This window comes from Cydia splendana, chromosome 5, assembly GCF_910591565.1.
Source record: "Cydia splendana chromosome 5, ilCydSple1.2, whole genome shotgun sequence".
Taxonomy (NCBI): domain Eukaryota; kingdom Metazoa; phylum Arthropoda; class Insecta; order Lepidoptera; family Tortricidae; genus Cydia; species Cydia splendana.
In genome coordinates this window covers 1,763,176-1,778,696 of record NC_085964.1, presented here as the reverse complement: position 1 = coordinate 1,778,696, position 15,521 = coordinate 1,763,176, and the positions used below count along the sequence as shown (strand labels likewise).

Genomic DNA, 15,521 nt, shown 5'->3' with positions numbered 1-15,521 from the left:
AGCGTGTAATGTTTTAAATTAGCTATTCAGAGTCTGCGGTCGTGGTCATCAATTATTAGGATGACCGCATTGTCTTAATTATTGTCGTCTTGTTATGATTTTGTTTTAAATTATACGTGTTTGACATTTAATAAATTATATGATTAAATTGCCTTTATTAATGTTTACTGCACGTTTGCGCCTATGACAACGGTCAGATAAGTCTAATTTTCCTTTTCAGTCAGGCATGGGTAAGGTAACAGTTTTTATACACACAAAGTCATCATCATCATCATCCTCCTAGAGTTTGTCCCGTACTGTGACGGGGTCCGCTTTCCTACTTTTCTCCTTCCACTTCGCTCTACACACAAAGTAAAAATGCAAAAATAGTGGTTAGCGCCACCTACAACAATGATGTGATGAGACTGATGAGGCACGCGGTATGGTATGGAGGTTGTCAGTCTTCTATGTTTAATAGTTTTTGCTGCTACTAACTGTTTGATGATGACTGATCCCTACCAATATTATAAAAGCGAAAGTAGCTCTATGTGTCCTTTACCTCTTCACGTTTTGTAGTCCGCGGAGCCGACTTAGATCAAATTTGGTACGCACATTACTAGTTTGAGTTTCGTGAAAAAAAAACACAGGATAGTTTCATGGATAACATTATTCTACGTAACGGAACGCGGGCAGGAGATAGTAAAATTATAACTAGAACGTAATTTTTTACCTTTCCCACATAAAAGTCGGTGCTCAGACAGGAGGAAGTATGTAATATTGGCTGCAAAATGTATGGCGCGGCCGCTCGGACCGCATTACGCTAATAGCTTCGCCAGGGGATTTGTTATTCCTAACGCTTATGGAGCACGAAGTAGCACAATATGGTATAATCATATAATTCATATTATTCATATACCGTAGTATATTATGTCGAGATAGACGGGCGAATGATGTCGAAATGTGCCAAATATCAGTTGTTAATACTTTCGCTGTCTTTGTTTACCCGCACGCCTGTTGAAAAATAGTATGAGCAACGCTAAAGGCTGATTTAGACGGCGCGCGAAGTCGTATGCGATCTTAGCTACATTGCGGACTGTTGGTTAAGTCCAATTCAACCGACCGATCAAAAACCGCAATGTAATGAAACTCGCATGCGAGTTCTCGCATTGTCTAAATGAGCCCTAACTCGGGTCAGAGGCATGCGTCGGATTTAACCCGCGATGGTACTTCGTGCACGCACCCGCGCAAGACAGAGCATGTTACCCTGGTTCATGCAACATCTCGTCCACATGCGTGCGACCAATGAGAACACAGTGTACTCCCGCCATGCATAACCTTACATACATGATTCAACGACTTGGGAGTCAACGAGCGCTCTGTACCGTCTCATGAAAATGTTGGACGTTTTAGAACCTAGATGTAAAGTGAATAACTTGGATATGCCAAACAATTTTAAAAACCGTCCGTAGACTCTGGATTTTTTTTTGTTCAAAAGGAATCTTGGATTAATATACCTAGGTAAGTATAAAGTGTCAAAATGTCGGTGTAGAATTTAGGCACAAAGAAATTAACGATGAACTCGTTGTCAGAAAATACTAAAAAATAGTCGACCTACAACTTACAAGGCTTGGATGTCTATAAAATAAAAAATCTCGTATAACTAGGTCGAGGTCTTTAAATTTAGACTTTGCGAGACGTGAAAGTTCAGTTTCAATAGAAAGCTTAAAAAAATAGACGACTTTTATAGGATGAAGCCGGAGGAATATGAAATTAAAAATCTTTAGCGTGATCTCCTATAATAATACGAGTACTACGCTGTTGCGGCTGTTATGCACAGTGCGGCAATAGATGCCCACTCTTTCCTAAATAGCGATGAATAATTAAAACTTTCGTTCATAAGTTATAACACAGCTAGGCAGCAAAACTATTTGGCGCGTCAATCATTAAATAACAATCATGCATCTCTTTTCCTCTTGCGCCGCCCGCATAAGCGTGTCCCACAACTGAAATGTAGGTAAACATTATTTTTTCTAGCCCGACTCGCGAAATAGTTTTGCAGACTACATCGGATGTGGCATCACAAGAACAACACTCACGTCATGTAGCCACGAGAGCTTGCGCGCGACAGGATTGGCACGCACGTGGCACTCGAAGTACACGTCATCGCCTTCTTTAATGTCTCCGCCAGCCAACGTGCTGCCAAGCCGAAGCCGCACCACTGGAGGATCTGTGAATACAAACAGTTTCAAAATTATAGTCAAAAGACAGACTGCTGGATCTATCGTAGTGGAATGTTCGCGATCTTCAAACGGGCGGCGCGGACGCCTCTTCAAACGGCACATTATAAGAAACGCTCCTCCCCTTCTTTTTCAATAGAAAGAGCCGGGAGGAGAGAGTTCCATATCCCCATCCCCGTCCCCAATGGGAAAACCTCTTCACGGGTGGACGATGGATAACTGCATTCCCACACCTTAAAAAAAACTGCTGGATCTGCTGGCCTTCCTCGAGGTCTAAGTGGGTCATACATAATTTTATAATATGCTTAACTGGTTTGCGTATTTCCTGTAGACATCGCAAAGTTAAGATAGTCAAAAGCTAATTTTTGCATTGCACTCTTAGTGTCGGTATATTTTTTACCCAATTGAGATACAAATAAGGAAAAGGTGATATATGTTGTAGCTGGGTCGTTAACTTTTATTGTTTTGTCCACTGAAGAGTCCTTTTTCTGAAATTTGTTTGACTCAAGTGCTTGACGATAAAGTACCTCAACTTAATGCAAAGTTTGCGATCTAAAGAAGGCAAATAGTTAAAATGGTATAAATATCAGCAAAATTATACCTTATTTTTAAATACCTGCATGGACGAATTATGTGCTTAGCTGCACTTATATAAATAGTCCGTGAGCTCTGGCAATTTTCAACGGTGTGTCAATTAAAACGTTTAACACATTCAACACCAAGAACCCGACTGTCGGGTACACTGTTCGTAGCGACTACGCGCTACATACGACGAAACCGTGGCTACGCGCTACGAGCGTAACCCGTAGCACTTAGTGGTATTGAATGTGTTAACGGAGTTGTTACCAAATTACTACGGATGCATGAAAATCTATGACTTGCGCGTTGGTAACCTTTTTGTAAAAATATATACCTACTGTGACACTGCACTTTGCATGTATGATTCAGTTTAACGTTTTTAGGATTGTCTCGAATATAGTATAGTTTTGTTTTATGGCAAGGAAGTCATTGATGTAGCAACAAAACAAATGACAACCATTTGGCCAATTAGAAACTAATTAAATCTGATGGTGTTGCTACTTCAAATTAAATCCTAAATTGATGGAATAGTATTTATTAAATATTTAAATCAAAACTTAATTTTTATATACAAAAAAAGGTGGAAATATGTTTAGATAATTAAATATGATTTATTTCTATATGTTGGACTTACATACAAAAATTATTCCAAGAATTTCATTAGTTACTGTTATTTTGATTGTGTTATCCCAGGGACAGTTAGGTTGAGATCATTTCCTGGTTGGCTTTTGCCCTGGATGGGCATCTTTTAATTTAGAAAGTGAAGCTAAATACATCATGCTCTGGTAGCATCGATCCGAGTCTTGGTTAGGCAGCAGCCGCTGCATCCATGAGCTAGGAAGCTCATGCCGAAGTTATTTTGCCACAAACAGTAAGTAGAATATGATAATATATGGATGTCCTCAGGTGCAACTCCTTGTTGAATCTTTGTTTGACCATTTCGCTTTGTTTCCAGTCTGCTGGTAAAACAATGTGGTGGGATGGGTTAGTTACAGCTGTGAGATGAATCCACTCTAGGAATTTCCAGCTGGTAAGAAACTCAGAATATATAATGTCTCTTAGGTTAGCAGAGCACATGCTTCTAGTTATTAATCTTGAATTGTTTCTTTCAGCTGACTGGGGTTTTTTCGTTTTTATGTTACTACGTATGTGAAATCAGTTCGCATATCAGAGTATGGAAGTCTGTCCATATTCCTAAAACTTCAAGTGTGTCTGGTGAGCAGTTCGCCATAAGAATTTCGCTCTTCTGCTGGATGGAGGTGACGTCACCTTCAAACTGAGACCCTAGTCCTTCGGTGTTGCTCTGCGGTGTCGGGTCAGATTCCCGCTGCAGCAAATCAGCTCCGGCACAGCGGAGGATCATACGTCGGGCTTGAACTGGTGGAACATTGTTATGAGGTTGGTGTACGCTTTCCTTCCGTCCTAGAAGCATTTCCAAATTTAAAGTTAAAGAATTTAGTAGAATCATATGTGATGGCAAATGATAAATTAGGTACTAACAAATTTAGATAGGTCTGCTTGTAAATCATTGTAGAACCATTTTTGGCACGACCCGGCTCTATCGTCTGACATTATAGAATAAGGTGCTTAATGCTAGCTTAATAAATGATTTACTCGTAGAACAACTTCCCCAGTGTGAGAATAGAAATAAATTATGTGTCACAAAACTAACATTTCATTTTGACATCCTTTAGAAACCCCTGAATAGTTGATGGAAATAAGTGTAAGCACCTGCTTGAGTTTTTGGTTAAGATTTAGATTGGTTAATTTAGTAACCTTAATTGTCCGTGAGTTTCCCCTGGGCAAAGCCCCAGCCGGGCAAGGAGAATCACCGTGACAATTTGGCGCTCACAGATTCCGTCTTAAAGCTCTATTTCCATCATAAATCAGTTTGTATCACTGCCATCACATATAGATGATAAAAGTTTTGAAATACTTACGGTTAAGTATTAATTTTGAGCTTGTGCTTTGGCTTTGCACACTTTGATACCATCCAGGTTAAGCTTTAGCTGTTTTACAGTTAGTTTTGTCCAATTTGCTGCACGAAATTCAGAATTTCTGGTGAAATCCGTAAATGAAATGCTTTGATTTTCAGTTAGTAAAATTTGTGCTGACATTTTGTCAGGAAGTTGAAAGTGTCAAACTTTTACCACATTTTGCTACTTTTTATGCTTGTGAGCTTGTCTCTAAAGATTGAGACCTAAGATATTTTGCATTTTTGAGGATTTAAAAAGCATTTTTTTTTTTAATTTTGTTGTATAACTTGGTTAGTTATAGACAAATATTTGGGCAGAGCTTTTATAAGTACTGAAATTGAGTTGTATGTCATTTTGTTAAGGTCAAGTCAATGTTAATGATTTTTTAGGTCAAGTTCGAAAAGCTATTGAGCTTGTGCAGAAACTGTTAAGAAATTTGAGAAGTATTGTTTAAGTGTAAAATTTTAACTCAAAATACCTTTTAACATTAGATATTTAGCCACAGATGGAAAGCTTAAGTTACAATCCAACGTTATTTTGGGCTTTAAGAACAAAGGAAATTGTTTTTGGTAAAATGTATGAACATACAGTGTGTACATACTTGATTTTGGAACGTTTTTTTCTAGATAGACGCAACTTGAAAGCTTGCAATTTTAGGACAATTTTGTGTAGTAATTTAATTTAGTTAGTGGCCTGCTTTCACGGTTATTCATAACTTTGATATAAAATCTTGTCTATGTGAAATATGTAAGATACTTACACAGAGCTAAAAAGGGTTCATTGTAGTAAAAAACACAATAAATTTAGCATTGTTTATTATAGTGCCACATCAAATTGTAAGTCTTTTGCCATCATATTTAAATGTTTGAGTTAAACTTATTATACAACGGCGGTTTCAGTACACTTTTAATGTTTAATGCCCGTTGAACTTATTTATGAAGGTGGATCAAATCTGAGGCGTCGCTGGCAGTAGTTGGAAGTTTGCAGGAACGGCGGAGAAGTGGAAATGTTTGAGTGTCCGGCAGCAGCAAGGTTGATAGTCGCTGGCAAGTGACTTCTGTTGTGTTCCTGATTAGGAAATGATTTTGATTTGTGAAGATATAATTCTTCAGCGCACTGCCAGTGCCTGTGTTCTCATGATTTAACATTGTTTGATTTTCAAAGTTGCAAATTCCTGTAGTCCGGTGTCCAGTTATAGGCATAGCTGGATATCTATTGCTTTTATGGTGGTCTGTTGTTCAAATTTAGCACAGTTTTATAGTAATCTGTAACAATTTCATTAAAATTAGAGTTGATTATACACACTAGTTTGGTTATTTTATAGAATACAGGGAACGTTACAGAGATTTTGCGTTCAGTTTAGAGTGTGAGAACGAAAGTCGACTCCGTTTCTCATTATTTGGTAGATTACCTGTGTTTATTAGTAGATTTAATTCCATTCCAAGTTCGCATTTTGACAAACTAAATATTGAAGTTCTAAGTAGGTATTTGTTCGAAGTTGATCACACTCATATTTAGTTTTCCAATTTGTTGTACTTTAAAGTGGCTAAAATATAGATGAATCTAGTAATAAATGATAAATGCGGCGAAAGTTATTTTGTAGGTAAGGTTATAATTCGCAAAATATCTCAGTGACATTTAACTTTTTAAAAGCATAGACGCTATACCATAGAGTAAATAAATAAGTTCAACAAAGGGTGCGTTCAGAAACATGATATTTTTAGGGTCCAAACTTAAGTCGTAACGTGTCAGCGTTTAATAAACGCTCGTTTTTTTTGAAGTTACTGAGTAACTTGGTTTATCATTACGGGGTGTTTCAAAACATTCCATTTAATGATGTAACGTTACGATAATGTTTTTTAGCACCAAGTTTTAAATTCAATTGAAGTTTTTTGTATGGTGCTAGGTAAAGTTTCGTTTTGGATTTTGGACATGGAGTTTGGATCGTGGCGTATTAAGGATTCGGACACAAGGTTTTGGTAGGTTTTGGAGGTGGTTGTTTTCTCTGGACGCAAGGTCCCGGTTTTTTAGCTTTCACCTTGCCGCCAGAGTAAACGCCCTCGCTTACGCTATAACGTTTCGTTCTACGGTTGTTCGTTTGGAGTGTTGGATATTGTGGTAAAAATATTCAATCACGACTGTATGTACGGAACGTGGTGAGCAGCAATGTCTGTTTTCACTACTATTTTTTTGTTTTGTGTGATGAATGAAAGGGTTCTTGGAACAGTTCTCTAAATGCGTGGAGTATGAAAGGGGCGTTACAATCTAGCTCACTTTTTTAAGTTTTGAGCGATCCTTGATACGGCCAGTAGTTTTTTGTGTGAAATTATCGGGTGCTTACCACACCCGAGCGCCGTGTTGGTGCGTTTTGTGTTTTGGGTCGACAGGGGTCCACACCCAGGAGATTTTGTGAGGTATGGCGGGGCGCGCACCGCATACCACGGACGTTTTGCGTTCTTTTTATGTACTCCGATGGGTTCTTGCTCTTTTCAGGCGTCGACTTGGTACTCGCTGGTGGGTATCTTTTTGTGTACGTGTTGCCCATAAGTCCAAGCCATAGAGGCGTTGGTGAGGCACACGATTTTTGTGTTCGCGCTGCCGATACAATGACAAATATTTATGTAGGCGTTGATGCGACACGCGGTATCGCCGCCAATCATGCCTGGCGTGCGATACTGTTTCAGTACTCAACCTCAATGGTTGAGATTTTGGGCATGTTGCAACCTCAGAGTTGTGTAAGGTTTTGGTCGGTTTGTTTTGTGATCCGGAGAGTTGGGGGATAGGTTACTCTCACCAACTCGAAGGGCCTAGATGTTTTGGTGTGGTTTGATTAGTTTTGTTTAATGGAAGAGTTGGCACAGTTAAGATGTGTCCAATTCAACCGTTTGTTGTTGGTTTTTTGAGGATTGGTATTTTGTCTGTTTGGGTTTGTTGTGGTTGTCAACCTGAAGGGTTGAGACAATTATGGGTGTCCTCAACCTGTAGGGTTGCGACATTTTAAGATTAGTATGGAAATTTCGGAATTGCGAATTATATTTTGGATTGGATTTTATTTAGCTTCTCAAGTTTATAAAGTAAACTTCGAAGTAGGAATTATTTCGGAATTTTATTTTGCCCGGTCTAGTAGAGATAAGTTTGGAATGCTGATCATCAGTCCTGGCAGAGGGTTTGGTTTTTCCAGCGCAATGACGCAATGTTGTGCTGGTAAAACCAAGGAATGTTCACTGGTTAGTTAGGAAAAAGGTGGTGGATTTTTCTGATGGGCTCGGATACCACACACGTTAGGTTTTTAGTATTTAGTGTTGCGTGGGTTCGAGAATTCGTGAAATTAAAATTTATGGTTTAGCGGTTTCGGCATGTAGTGATAGTTTGGTTTACTTTGGCTTTTCTTTTCTGGATAGGGTTCTCGAAACCTGCGGCAATCATTTTGGTTGTGTTTTTTTAGGTGCTCCCATACTAGGTATGGTCGAGGTAGTGTAGTTTTGTTTTTCCTTTTCTTGGTGACACATGTTTTAGATTTAGGATAGTCGCTGAGGACAGCGAGCGTTTTACCCTTGGTAAAACGCAACAGCGGGGAGAGGGGTATTGTGACACTGCACTTTGCATGTATGATTCAGTTTAACGTTTTTAGGATTGTCTCGAATATAGTATAGTTTTGTTTTATGGCAAGGAAGTCATTGATGTAGCAACAAAACAAATGACAACCATTTGGCCAATTAGAAACTAATTAAATCTGATGGTGTTGCTACTTCAAATTAAATCCTAAATTGATGGAATAGTATTTATTAAATATTTAAATCAAAACTTAATTTTTATATACAAAAAAAGGTGGAAATATGTTTAGATAATTAAATATGATTTATTTCTATATGTTGGACTTACATACAAAAATTATTCCAAGAATTTCATTAGTTACTGTTATTTTGATTGTGTTATCCCAGGGACAGTTAGGTTGAGATCATTTCCTGGTTGGCTTTTGCCCTGGATGGGCATCTTTTAATTTAGAAAGTGAAGCTAAATACATCATGCTCTGGTAGCATCGATCCGAGTCTTGGTTAGGCAGCAGCCGCTGCATCCATGAGCTAGGAAGCTCATGCCGAAGTTATTTTGCCACAAACAGTAAGTAGAATATGATAATATATGGATGTCCTCAGGTGCAACTCCTTGTTGAATCTTTGTTTGACCATTTCGCTTTGTTTCCAGTCTGCTGGTAAAACAATGTGGTGGGATGGGTTAGTTACAGCTGTGAGATGAATCCACTCTAGGAATTTCCAGCTGGTAAGAAACTCAGAATATATAATGTCTCTTAGGTTAGCAGAGCACATGCTTCTAGTTATTAATCTTGAATTGTTTCTTTCAGCTGACTGGGGTTTTTTCGTTTTTATGTTACTACGTATGTGAAATCAGTTCGCATATCAGAGTATGGAAGTCTGTCCATATTCCTAAAACTTCAAGTGTGTCTGGTGAGCAGTTCGCCATAAGAATTTCGCTCTTCTGCTGGATGGAGGTGACGTCACCTTCAAACTGAGACCCTAGTCCTTCGGTGTTGCTCTGCGGTGTCGGGTCAGATTCCCGCTGCAGCAAATCAGCTCCGGCACAGCGGAGGATCATACGTCGGGCTTGAACTGGTGGAACATTGTTATGAGGTTGGTGTACGCTTTCCTTCCGTCCTAGAAGCATTTCCAAATTTAAAGTTAAAGAATTTAGTAGAATCATATGTGATGGCAAATGATAAATTAGGTACTAACAAATTTAGATAGGTCTGCTTGTAAATCATTGTAGAACCATTTTTGGCACGACCCGGCTCTATCGTCTGACATTATAGAATAAGGTGCTTAATGCTAGCTTAATAAATGATTTACTCGTAGAACAACTTCCCCAGTGTGAGAATAGAAATAAATTATGTGTCACAAAACTAACATTTCATTTTGACATCCTTTAGAAACCCCTGAATAGTTGATGGAAATAAGTGTAAGCACCTGCTTGAGTTTTTGGTTAAGATTTAGATTGGTTAATTTAGTAACCTTAATTGTCCGTGAGTTTCCCCTGGGCAAAGCCCCAGCCGGGCAAGGAATACTCCCCGTGACACTACATAGAGAGCGCTGTGAAAATCTCGAAATGGAGCCACAGCTAATGTTTGCGGGAGAAAACTCCTCCGAAGCCGTACAGTGGGCGGCCATGTCGACTCACATTAAATAATATATTTAAAACATTGTACATGTTATCTCCAAGAAACTTCGCTCCAGTTACCCTGGGTTATGTTTGCCTTCCCACTGCAGCACAATAAATAAATTTTATATCGACTATGAAAACTATATCGACGACAAATGCAGGCGAGCGCCGCTCTATCTTTTCGAACCGTTCGCTTTTGTTTCATCTTTGCTCCAGAAACTAGAAACACTGTTTTGTTCTTTCATATTGTAGTTTTGGTTATCCCGTTGATTATCTCACACTATGTAAGTACTAGTGGCTCTGTGAGCTGTAGACCTCGCGAGCTGAGCTTAAAACTGAGTAAATGTATGGCTTCCTTGTTTAGAAGAATTTAGAGAATCTAATTTGACAATTAAAACCCTAACTATCGAACCTGCTTACAAAATTCGGGAATTGGTTTAGAAATGCGACCAGTAGAGTAGAACAGATGGACATACGAAACAATTTTTGGCTAACAGGCCAATTCAAACGTACACTGATATCAGAATGACGTCTAACTGATGTCATTTAGTTATCGTGCATTTCGCTGGTTCTTGTCCGTACATGTATTGGCGCAAGCGAGACGCACGATGACTACTAAATAACATGATAAAAATATCATTCCGATGTCAGTGTACGGTCGGTGCCCCAACTTAAGTATCCACGTCGCCATACTAATTGTATAGAAAAGTGGATAGAGTTAGACCAAGAAAAGTCTGCAGAGATTTTGACAGCACACGCAGTGCCAATGTTATTTGTGCCAGAGTCAAAATTTCTGCAGACTTTTCTTGGTCTAACTCTACTTATGTTAGGGAACCAACATTACCTTTTAATTAGCCTGTAAACTGCAACTGAGAAGCTTCGTGCGCGTTTGGTTTGCCAGTCTTTTCAGTCTTTGTTCCTCCTCGAGTCGCAATAGAAGGAGTTTCATGCTTTTAATTTTAGTCGAGTAAGAATTTAAATATCTAACTAATCTAAATTCTAAAGAGAATAGATTGTATAGGGGACGTGCATGAACTATAGGGGGCAGCACAGGAGCCGTCAGATCTTTGGCGCGAAGCGTAGATGTGTAGTTTATGATTCCGATGTAGCCCACAAGATGGCAGAACCTACTATGCACAAGAAAACGTACCTACGAGAACGGTTGATGGTAGCACTTGCTTTGGCAATGTACATGTGCACATCCCATATAACCATTCCAGTCGCAGAATCACAAAGTGGTAACTAAATGTCAGATGTGTCGTAACAGAGTCCACACAATGTGTCTAGAATTGTTTCGAAACAAAGTGTCGTCGCCGTGTCTACACTTTTCCGTAACAAGGTGTCGACACATTTGTGTGCACTTTGCGTGCGGTTTGCGACTAAATCTGACAGCAAATTTGTGACAGCAAATGTCAACATAAAATACCTCTTGAAAACCAAGGTTTGTCAAACTACTATTAGTGTCTCGTGTGCTCGTAATTCTAGTAAGTCATCATGGGCAATGCAAATGATAATAATCGACCGAAACCATATAAACACCCAACACCCGTCAACCTTTTACAGAAAAGTTTTTAAAGAAATTCAATAAGCTACTTAGGTCAGGCAAAGAATGCTGCAAAAGTTGTAGAGGGAAATGCTCGGAACACAATTTTTGACTCCGTAACTCGGTTTGACAAGTTAGGAGGTGAACATATCAAAAGTCCCCGGCCGTAGCCCTTGAGCGGGGGGGAGAGAGGGGGCTTTGAAGGTCCCATTTTCCCGTTTTTTGATTATATCTCGGAAACTATGCATCTCAGCGACATGGCCACTTATACAAAATGAAAGTTAATTTAATTTGTTACAAGTTTATTCCGTCAATTTTTTCGATATGTTGAATAGTTTTTGAGATATCCGCTCTTGACAGTTTATTTAGGGCTCTCAATTTTATCTTGATATATCTATATCAGTGAAGGTGCTAGGCCGTGTTTGGTATCGTTTTCGTATAAATCTGGGGTGCTGAATCCATTTAAGATATCACATTGACACCATTCCACAAAATAAAAATAAATCTTTTTAGGGTTCCGTACCTCAAAAGGAAAAAACGGAACCCTTATAGGATCACTCGTGCGTCTGTATGTATGTCCGTCTGAATACACAAAATAGTTCTTTACCTATAGATGACAGGAAAACCTATTAGAAATGTGCAGTCAAGCGCGAGTCGGACTTAATGTACGGAACCCTTAATACGCGAGTCCGACTCGCACTTGGCCGGTTTTTTTGAAACTCTTCTTGACGCTTAACCGCTGAACCGATTTCGTTGAAATTTGGTATAGAAATAGTTTGCGTCCCGGAACAGGACATAGGATAGATCTTATAACCAAAATCATCTTTTGAAGGTGTGAAAAGTGGCGTGGAAATTTGTACGGGAAATCAATAACCGCTGAACCGATTTATATGAAATTTGGGATGGTCTACATCTTTGATTTAGTTAAAAATGATGAAAAAACATGAGTTCAAACCTAAACTTAAACAGTATTAACTTCAAGAAGTCAATTCTGAATTCCCCCCTACACCTCATTTCACACCTTTAAAGGATGATTTTTGAGATAACTTATTATATCCTGTCTCGGGACTCAAAATATATGTGTACCAAATTTAAATTAAAACTGTTCAGCAGTTTAAGCGTGAAGAGGAGTTTAAAAGAAAGTATTTTAATAAGTTTATATGTTTTTACTTCGGAATGGTGTCAATGTGATACCTTAACTAAATTTGGTACTGCGAATTTATACGAAAACGATACCAAACATGGCCTCATAGCTTTACTGTTGTAGAAGTCAAAATAAAATTGAGAGCCCTAAATTCTTATTACTTGGCCAAACTTGTGTAGAAGGAAAAGGTAAAATAAAAGTCTTCGGCAGGAATATAAGACACAAATATTTTTTTTTTTTGCGTTACTATTTCATTCATCAAATATAAACATACCTTGATTATACTATTCTAGTGAGATCCTCATAGATAAACAAAAACATTTACTTAAAAAATTACAAGGTCGAAATGTCACGGAACTTGTGAGAGTAATATGTGAAAAATAAAAACTTTTATGACAAAAAAAATCTGGACACAATTTAAGAATCACCCAATTGCGTCGAGGAATCATCTGTATTTTTGCTTGTTTCATTACCTCCTCGCTTCTTTTTTGTCCTTTGTATTCTGCAGCAATTTGTTAGATCTGAAAATAAAGATAACTTGCGTCGTCACGGATGTCGATTTATAGGTTTTAGGGAGTGCAGAATTCGAAAACGATGATCATTTTATAATCCAAGATGGCGGCTACGTATTATGTCATAAAAGTGGAATCCAAAATAGTCATCATTTTCGAAATCTGCGCCCCCTAAAACCTATAAAACGACACCCATGACGACTTTTATGGCATAGTGCATGGCCGCCATTTTGTATTCCAACATGGTCATCATTTTCAAAATTGGGGCCCCCTAAAACGTATAAAACGACACCCATGACGACTTTTATGACACAGTGCATGGCCGCCATTTCGGATTCCAAAATGGTCATTATTTTCGAAATCGGCACTCCCTAAAACCTATATATCGACACCCATCTCGACTTTTATGACAAAGTGTTTTGCTACCATCTGCATGCAAGACATTTCTATTATTTTTACGTACAAAAATGACCCCCTGTCAACTTTCAATCGAGATTTAATCGATAATTTATTCGATTAATATTCAGATTAATTCAATTTCAATCTATGTTAGGTCGACTAAACTAATCGCGATTAAAATTTGAGAATTAACTTTTTTTATTCCATTAATTAGTCGAATAAACAGTTAATCGATTAATGCCCATCTCTGACCACGGCATTTTTACACTTTGAGAATATCTGAAAACAAATCAACACAAGGAGCCATTTTGCAAATCCAGTAACATACCAGTAACTTTGTTATTACTTTTGACAGCGCGTGTCATGTGTCAACACAGAGTCGACACAAAGTCGAAACATTGCAACTACTTTGTGACTGCAATATTTCTTAGCCTTAAACCATATTTATACATCATAATTAACAAGTTTCGTAGTATGTAAAGCGTTATTTCTGTTATTTAAGTATAGTATACGCATCGAAGTACTAAAAATGCTTCAAATAATATAGTTATGAACACAGGCACTGAGAAGTAAACAATTTCATTTCCGGCTAAACTAAAACAATGTGGTGGCGCGTTGATTATATTAAGTACACTTAGTTTATCAAATCACTCGAGCAGTTTAATTCCCCATAATAATTTAAGTCCTATTGTAATATAAATGCAAACAATATATAATTACGTCTTGTAATCCGTTTTAGAGATGGCGTATTAATGTCACTTATTTTTATTTAAGTATTTTTCCATCTGACAGTTTCCATTTGACAGGAACAAAATGAACGAATGAACGAATGATTTTGGCATAAAGTAGTCGCAAACCCGAAACAATGTGTGCACACGGCGACCACACTTTATGTCACTTTGTGTCATGTGTCGACCCTTCCCCATTTCTGGTAACTGTGTCGACACGGCGACGACTCTGCGACTGGAATTGTGACCGAAACAGACGGTGTCGACACAAGATGTGTCAACACCGCGTCGTAACGGCGACTGGAAATGGTTGTATGGGATATGTTTCCGATTCAGGCCACAAGATGGCAGGCCCTCCAACGCGCACGGTCCCTATAGGGGGCGTGCGTGAACTATAGGGGGCGGCATAGGAGCCGTCAGATTTTTGGCGTGAGGCGTAAATGTGACGTTTATGCTTCCGATGTAGCCCACAAGATGACAGAACCTATACTATGCATAAGGAAACGTACCTACAAGAACGGTAGATGGTAGAACTTGCTTTGGCAATGTACATGTTTCCGATTCAGACCACAAGATGGCAGACCCTCCAACGCGCACGGTCCCTATAGTAGAGGGTTATTGTCGTACTAAATTTTGTAGTCACTGTAAATCAGTGCTGTAAATTTACTGCCATCTTTCGATACAGGATTAAAATGAAAATGAATAAAAAATATCAATAAATGTATGGATAAATGATTTTTTTTATTTTTAGAACGCCATATGATTTTGACCCATGTTCTTTTACTGATATGAGTAAAAATTGTTAAATATAAAATGGTGTCGCCATCGAGACGAGCATAGAGGCCAAAGGTATGGCGCCGTATATTCAAGAATCATATTTCTTTAAAGCGTAAAAAGCCATCATCTCTTGCAAAAATTAAACGAATACGCTTAGCCCGCGCTTGATAAATAAAAAATACGATTTTTTTCATTTTTTCAAAATAAAATAATAAAATAAAAAACAACAATTGATACGAAATTTAAGTATAAAAAAATACAAAAAGTTGTGTAGCAGCATACAATTACTGGGGATGGAACCAGGGACCTCCCGATGCAAACAAAAAAAGCGAACGTTTGCAAAATACGCCATGATAGTTCTTACTAAAGCTGACGAAATTTAGCTACTCATTCTCAAGTAAAAACAAAATATCTAAATACCGCCAAAACCAGCAATACAAATTTTCTGAATTTTGGGACATTTAATCTATAAACA

At 38.3% G+C, this 15,521-nt stretch overlaps 1 protein-coding gene across 1 annotated transcript in view; it reads right to left on the bottom strand.

The window, feature by feature from the left end:
• LOC134790436 (nephrin) overlaps positions 1-15,521 on the bottom strand; it is a 639,608-nt gene that overhangs the window by 125,149 nt on the left and 498,938 nt on the right. Inside the window, exon 9 of the mRNA XM_063761218.1 lies at positions 2,076-2,206. Within this exon, the coding sequence (XP_063617288.1) occupies positions 2,076-2,206 (131 nt within the window). The remainder of the gene's footprint in view (positions 1-2,075; positions 2,207-15,521) is intronic.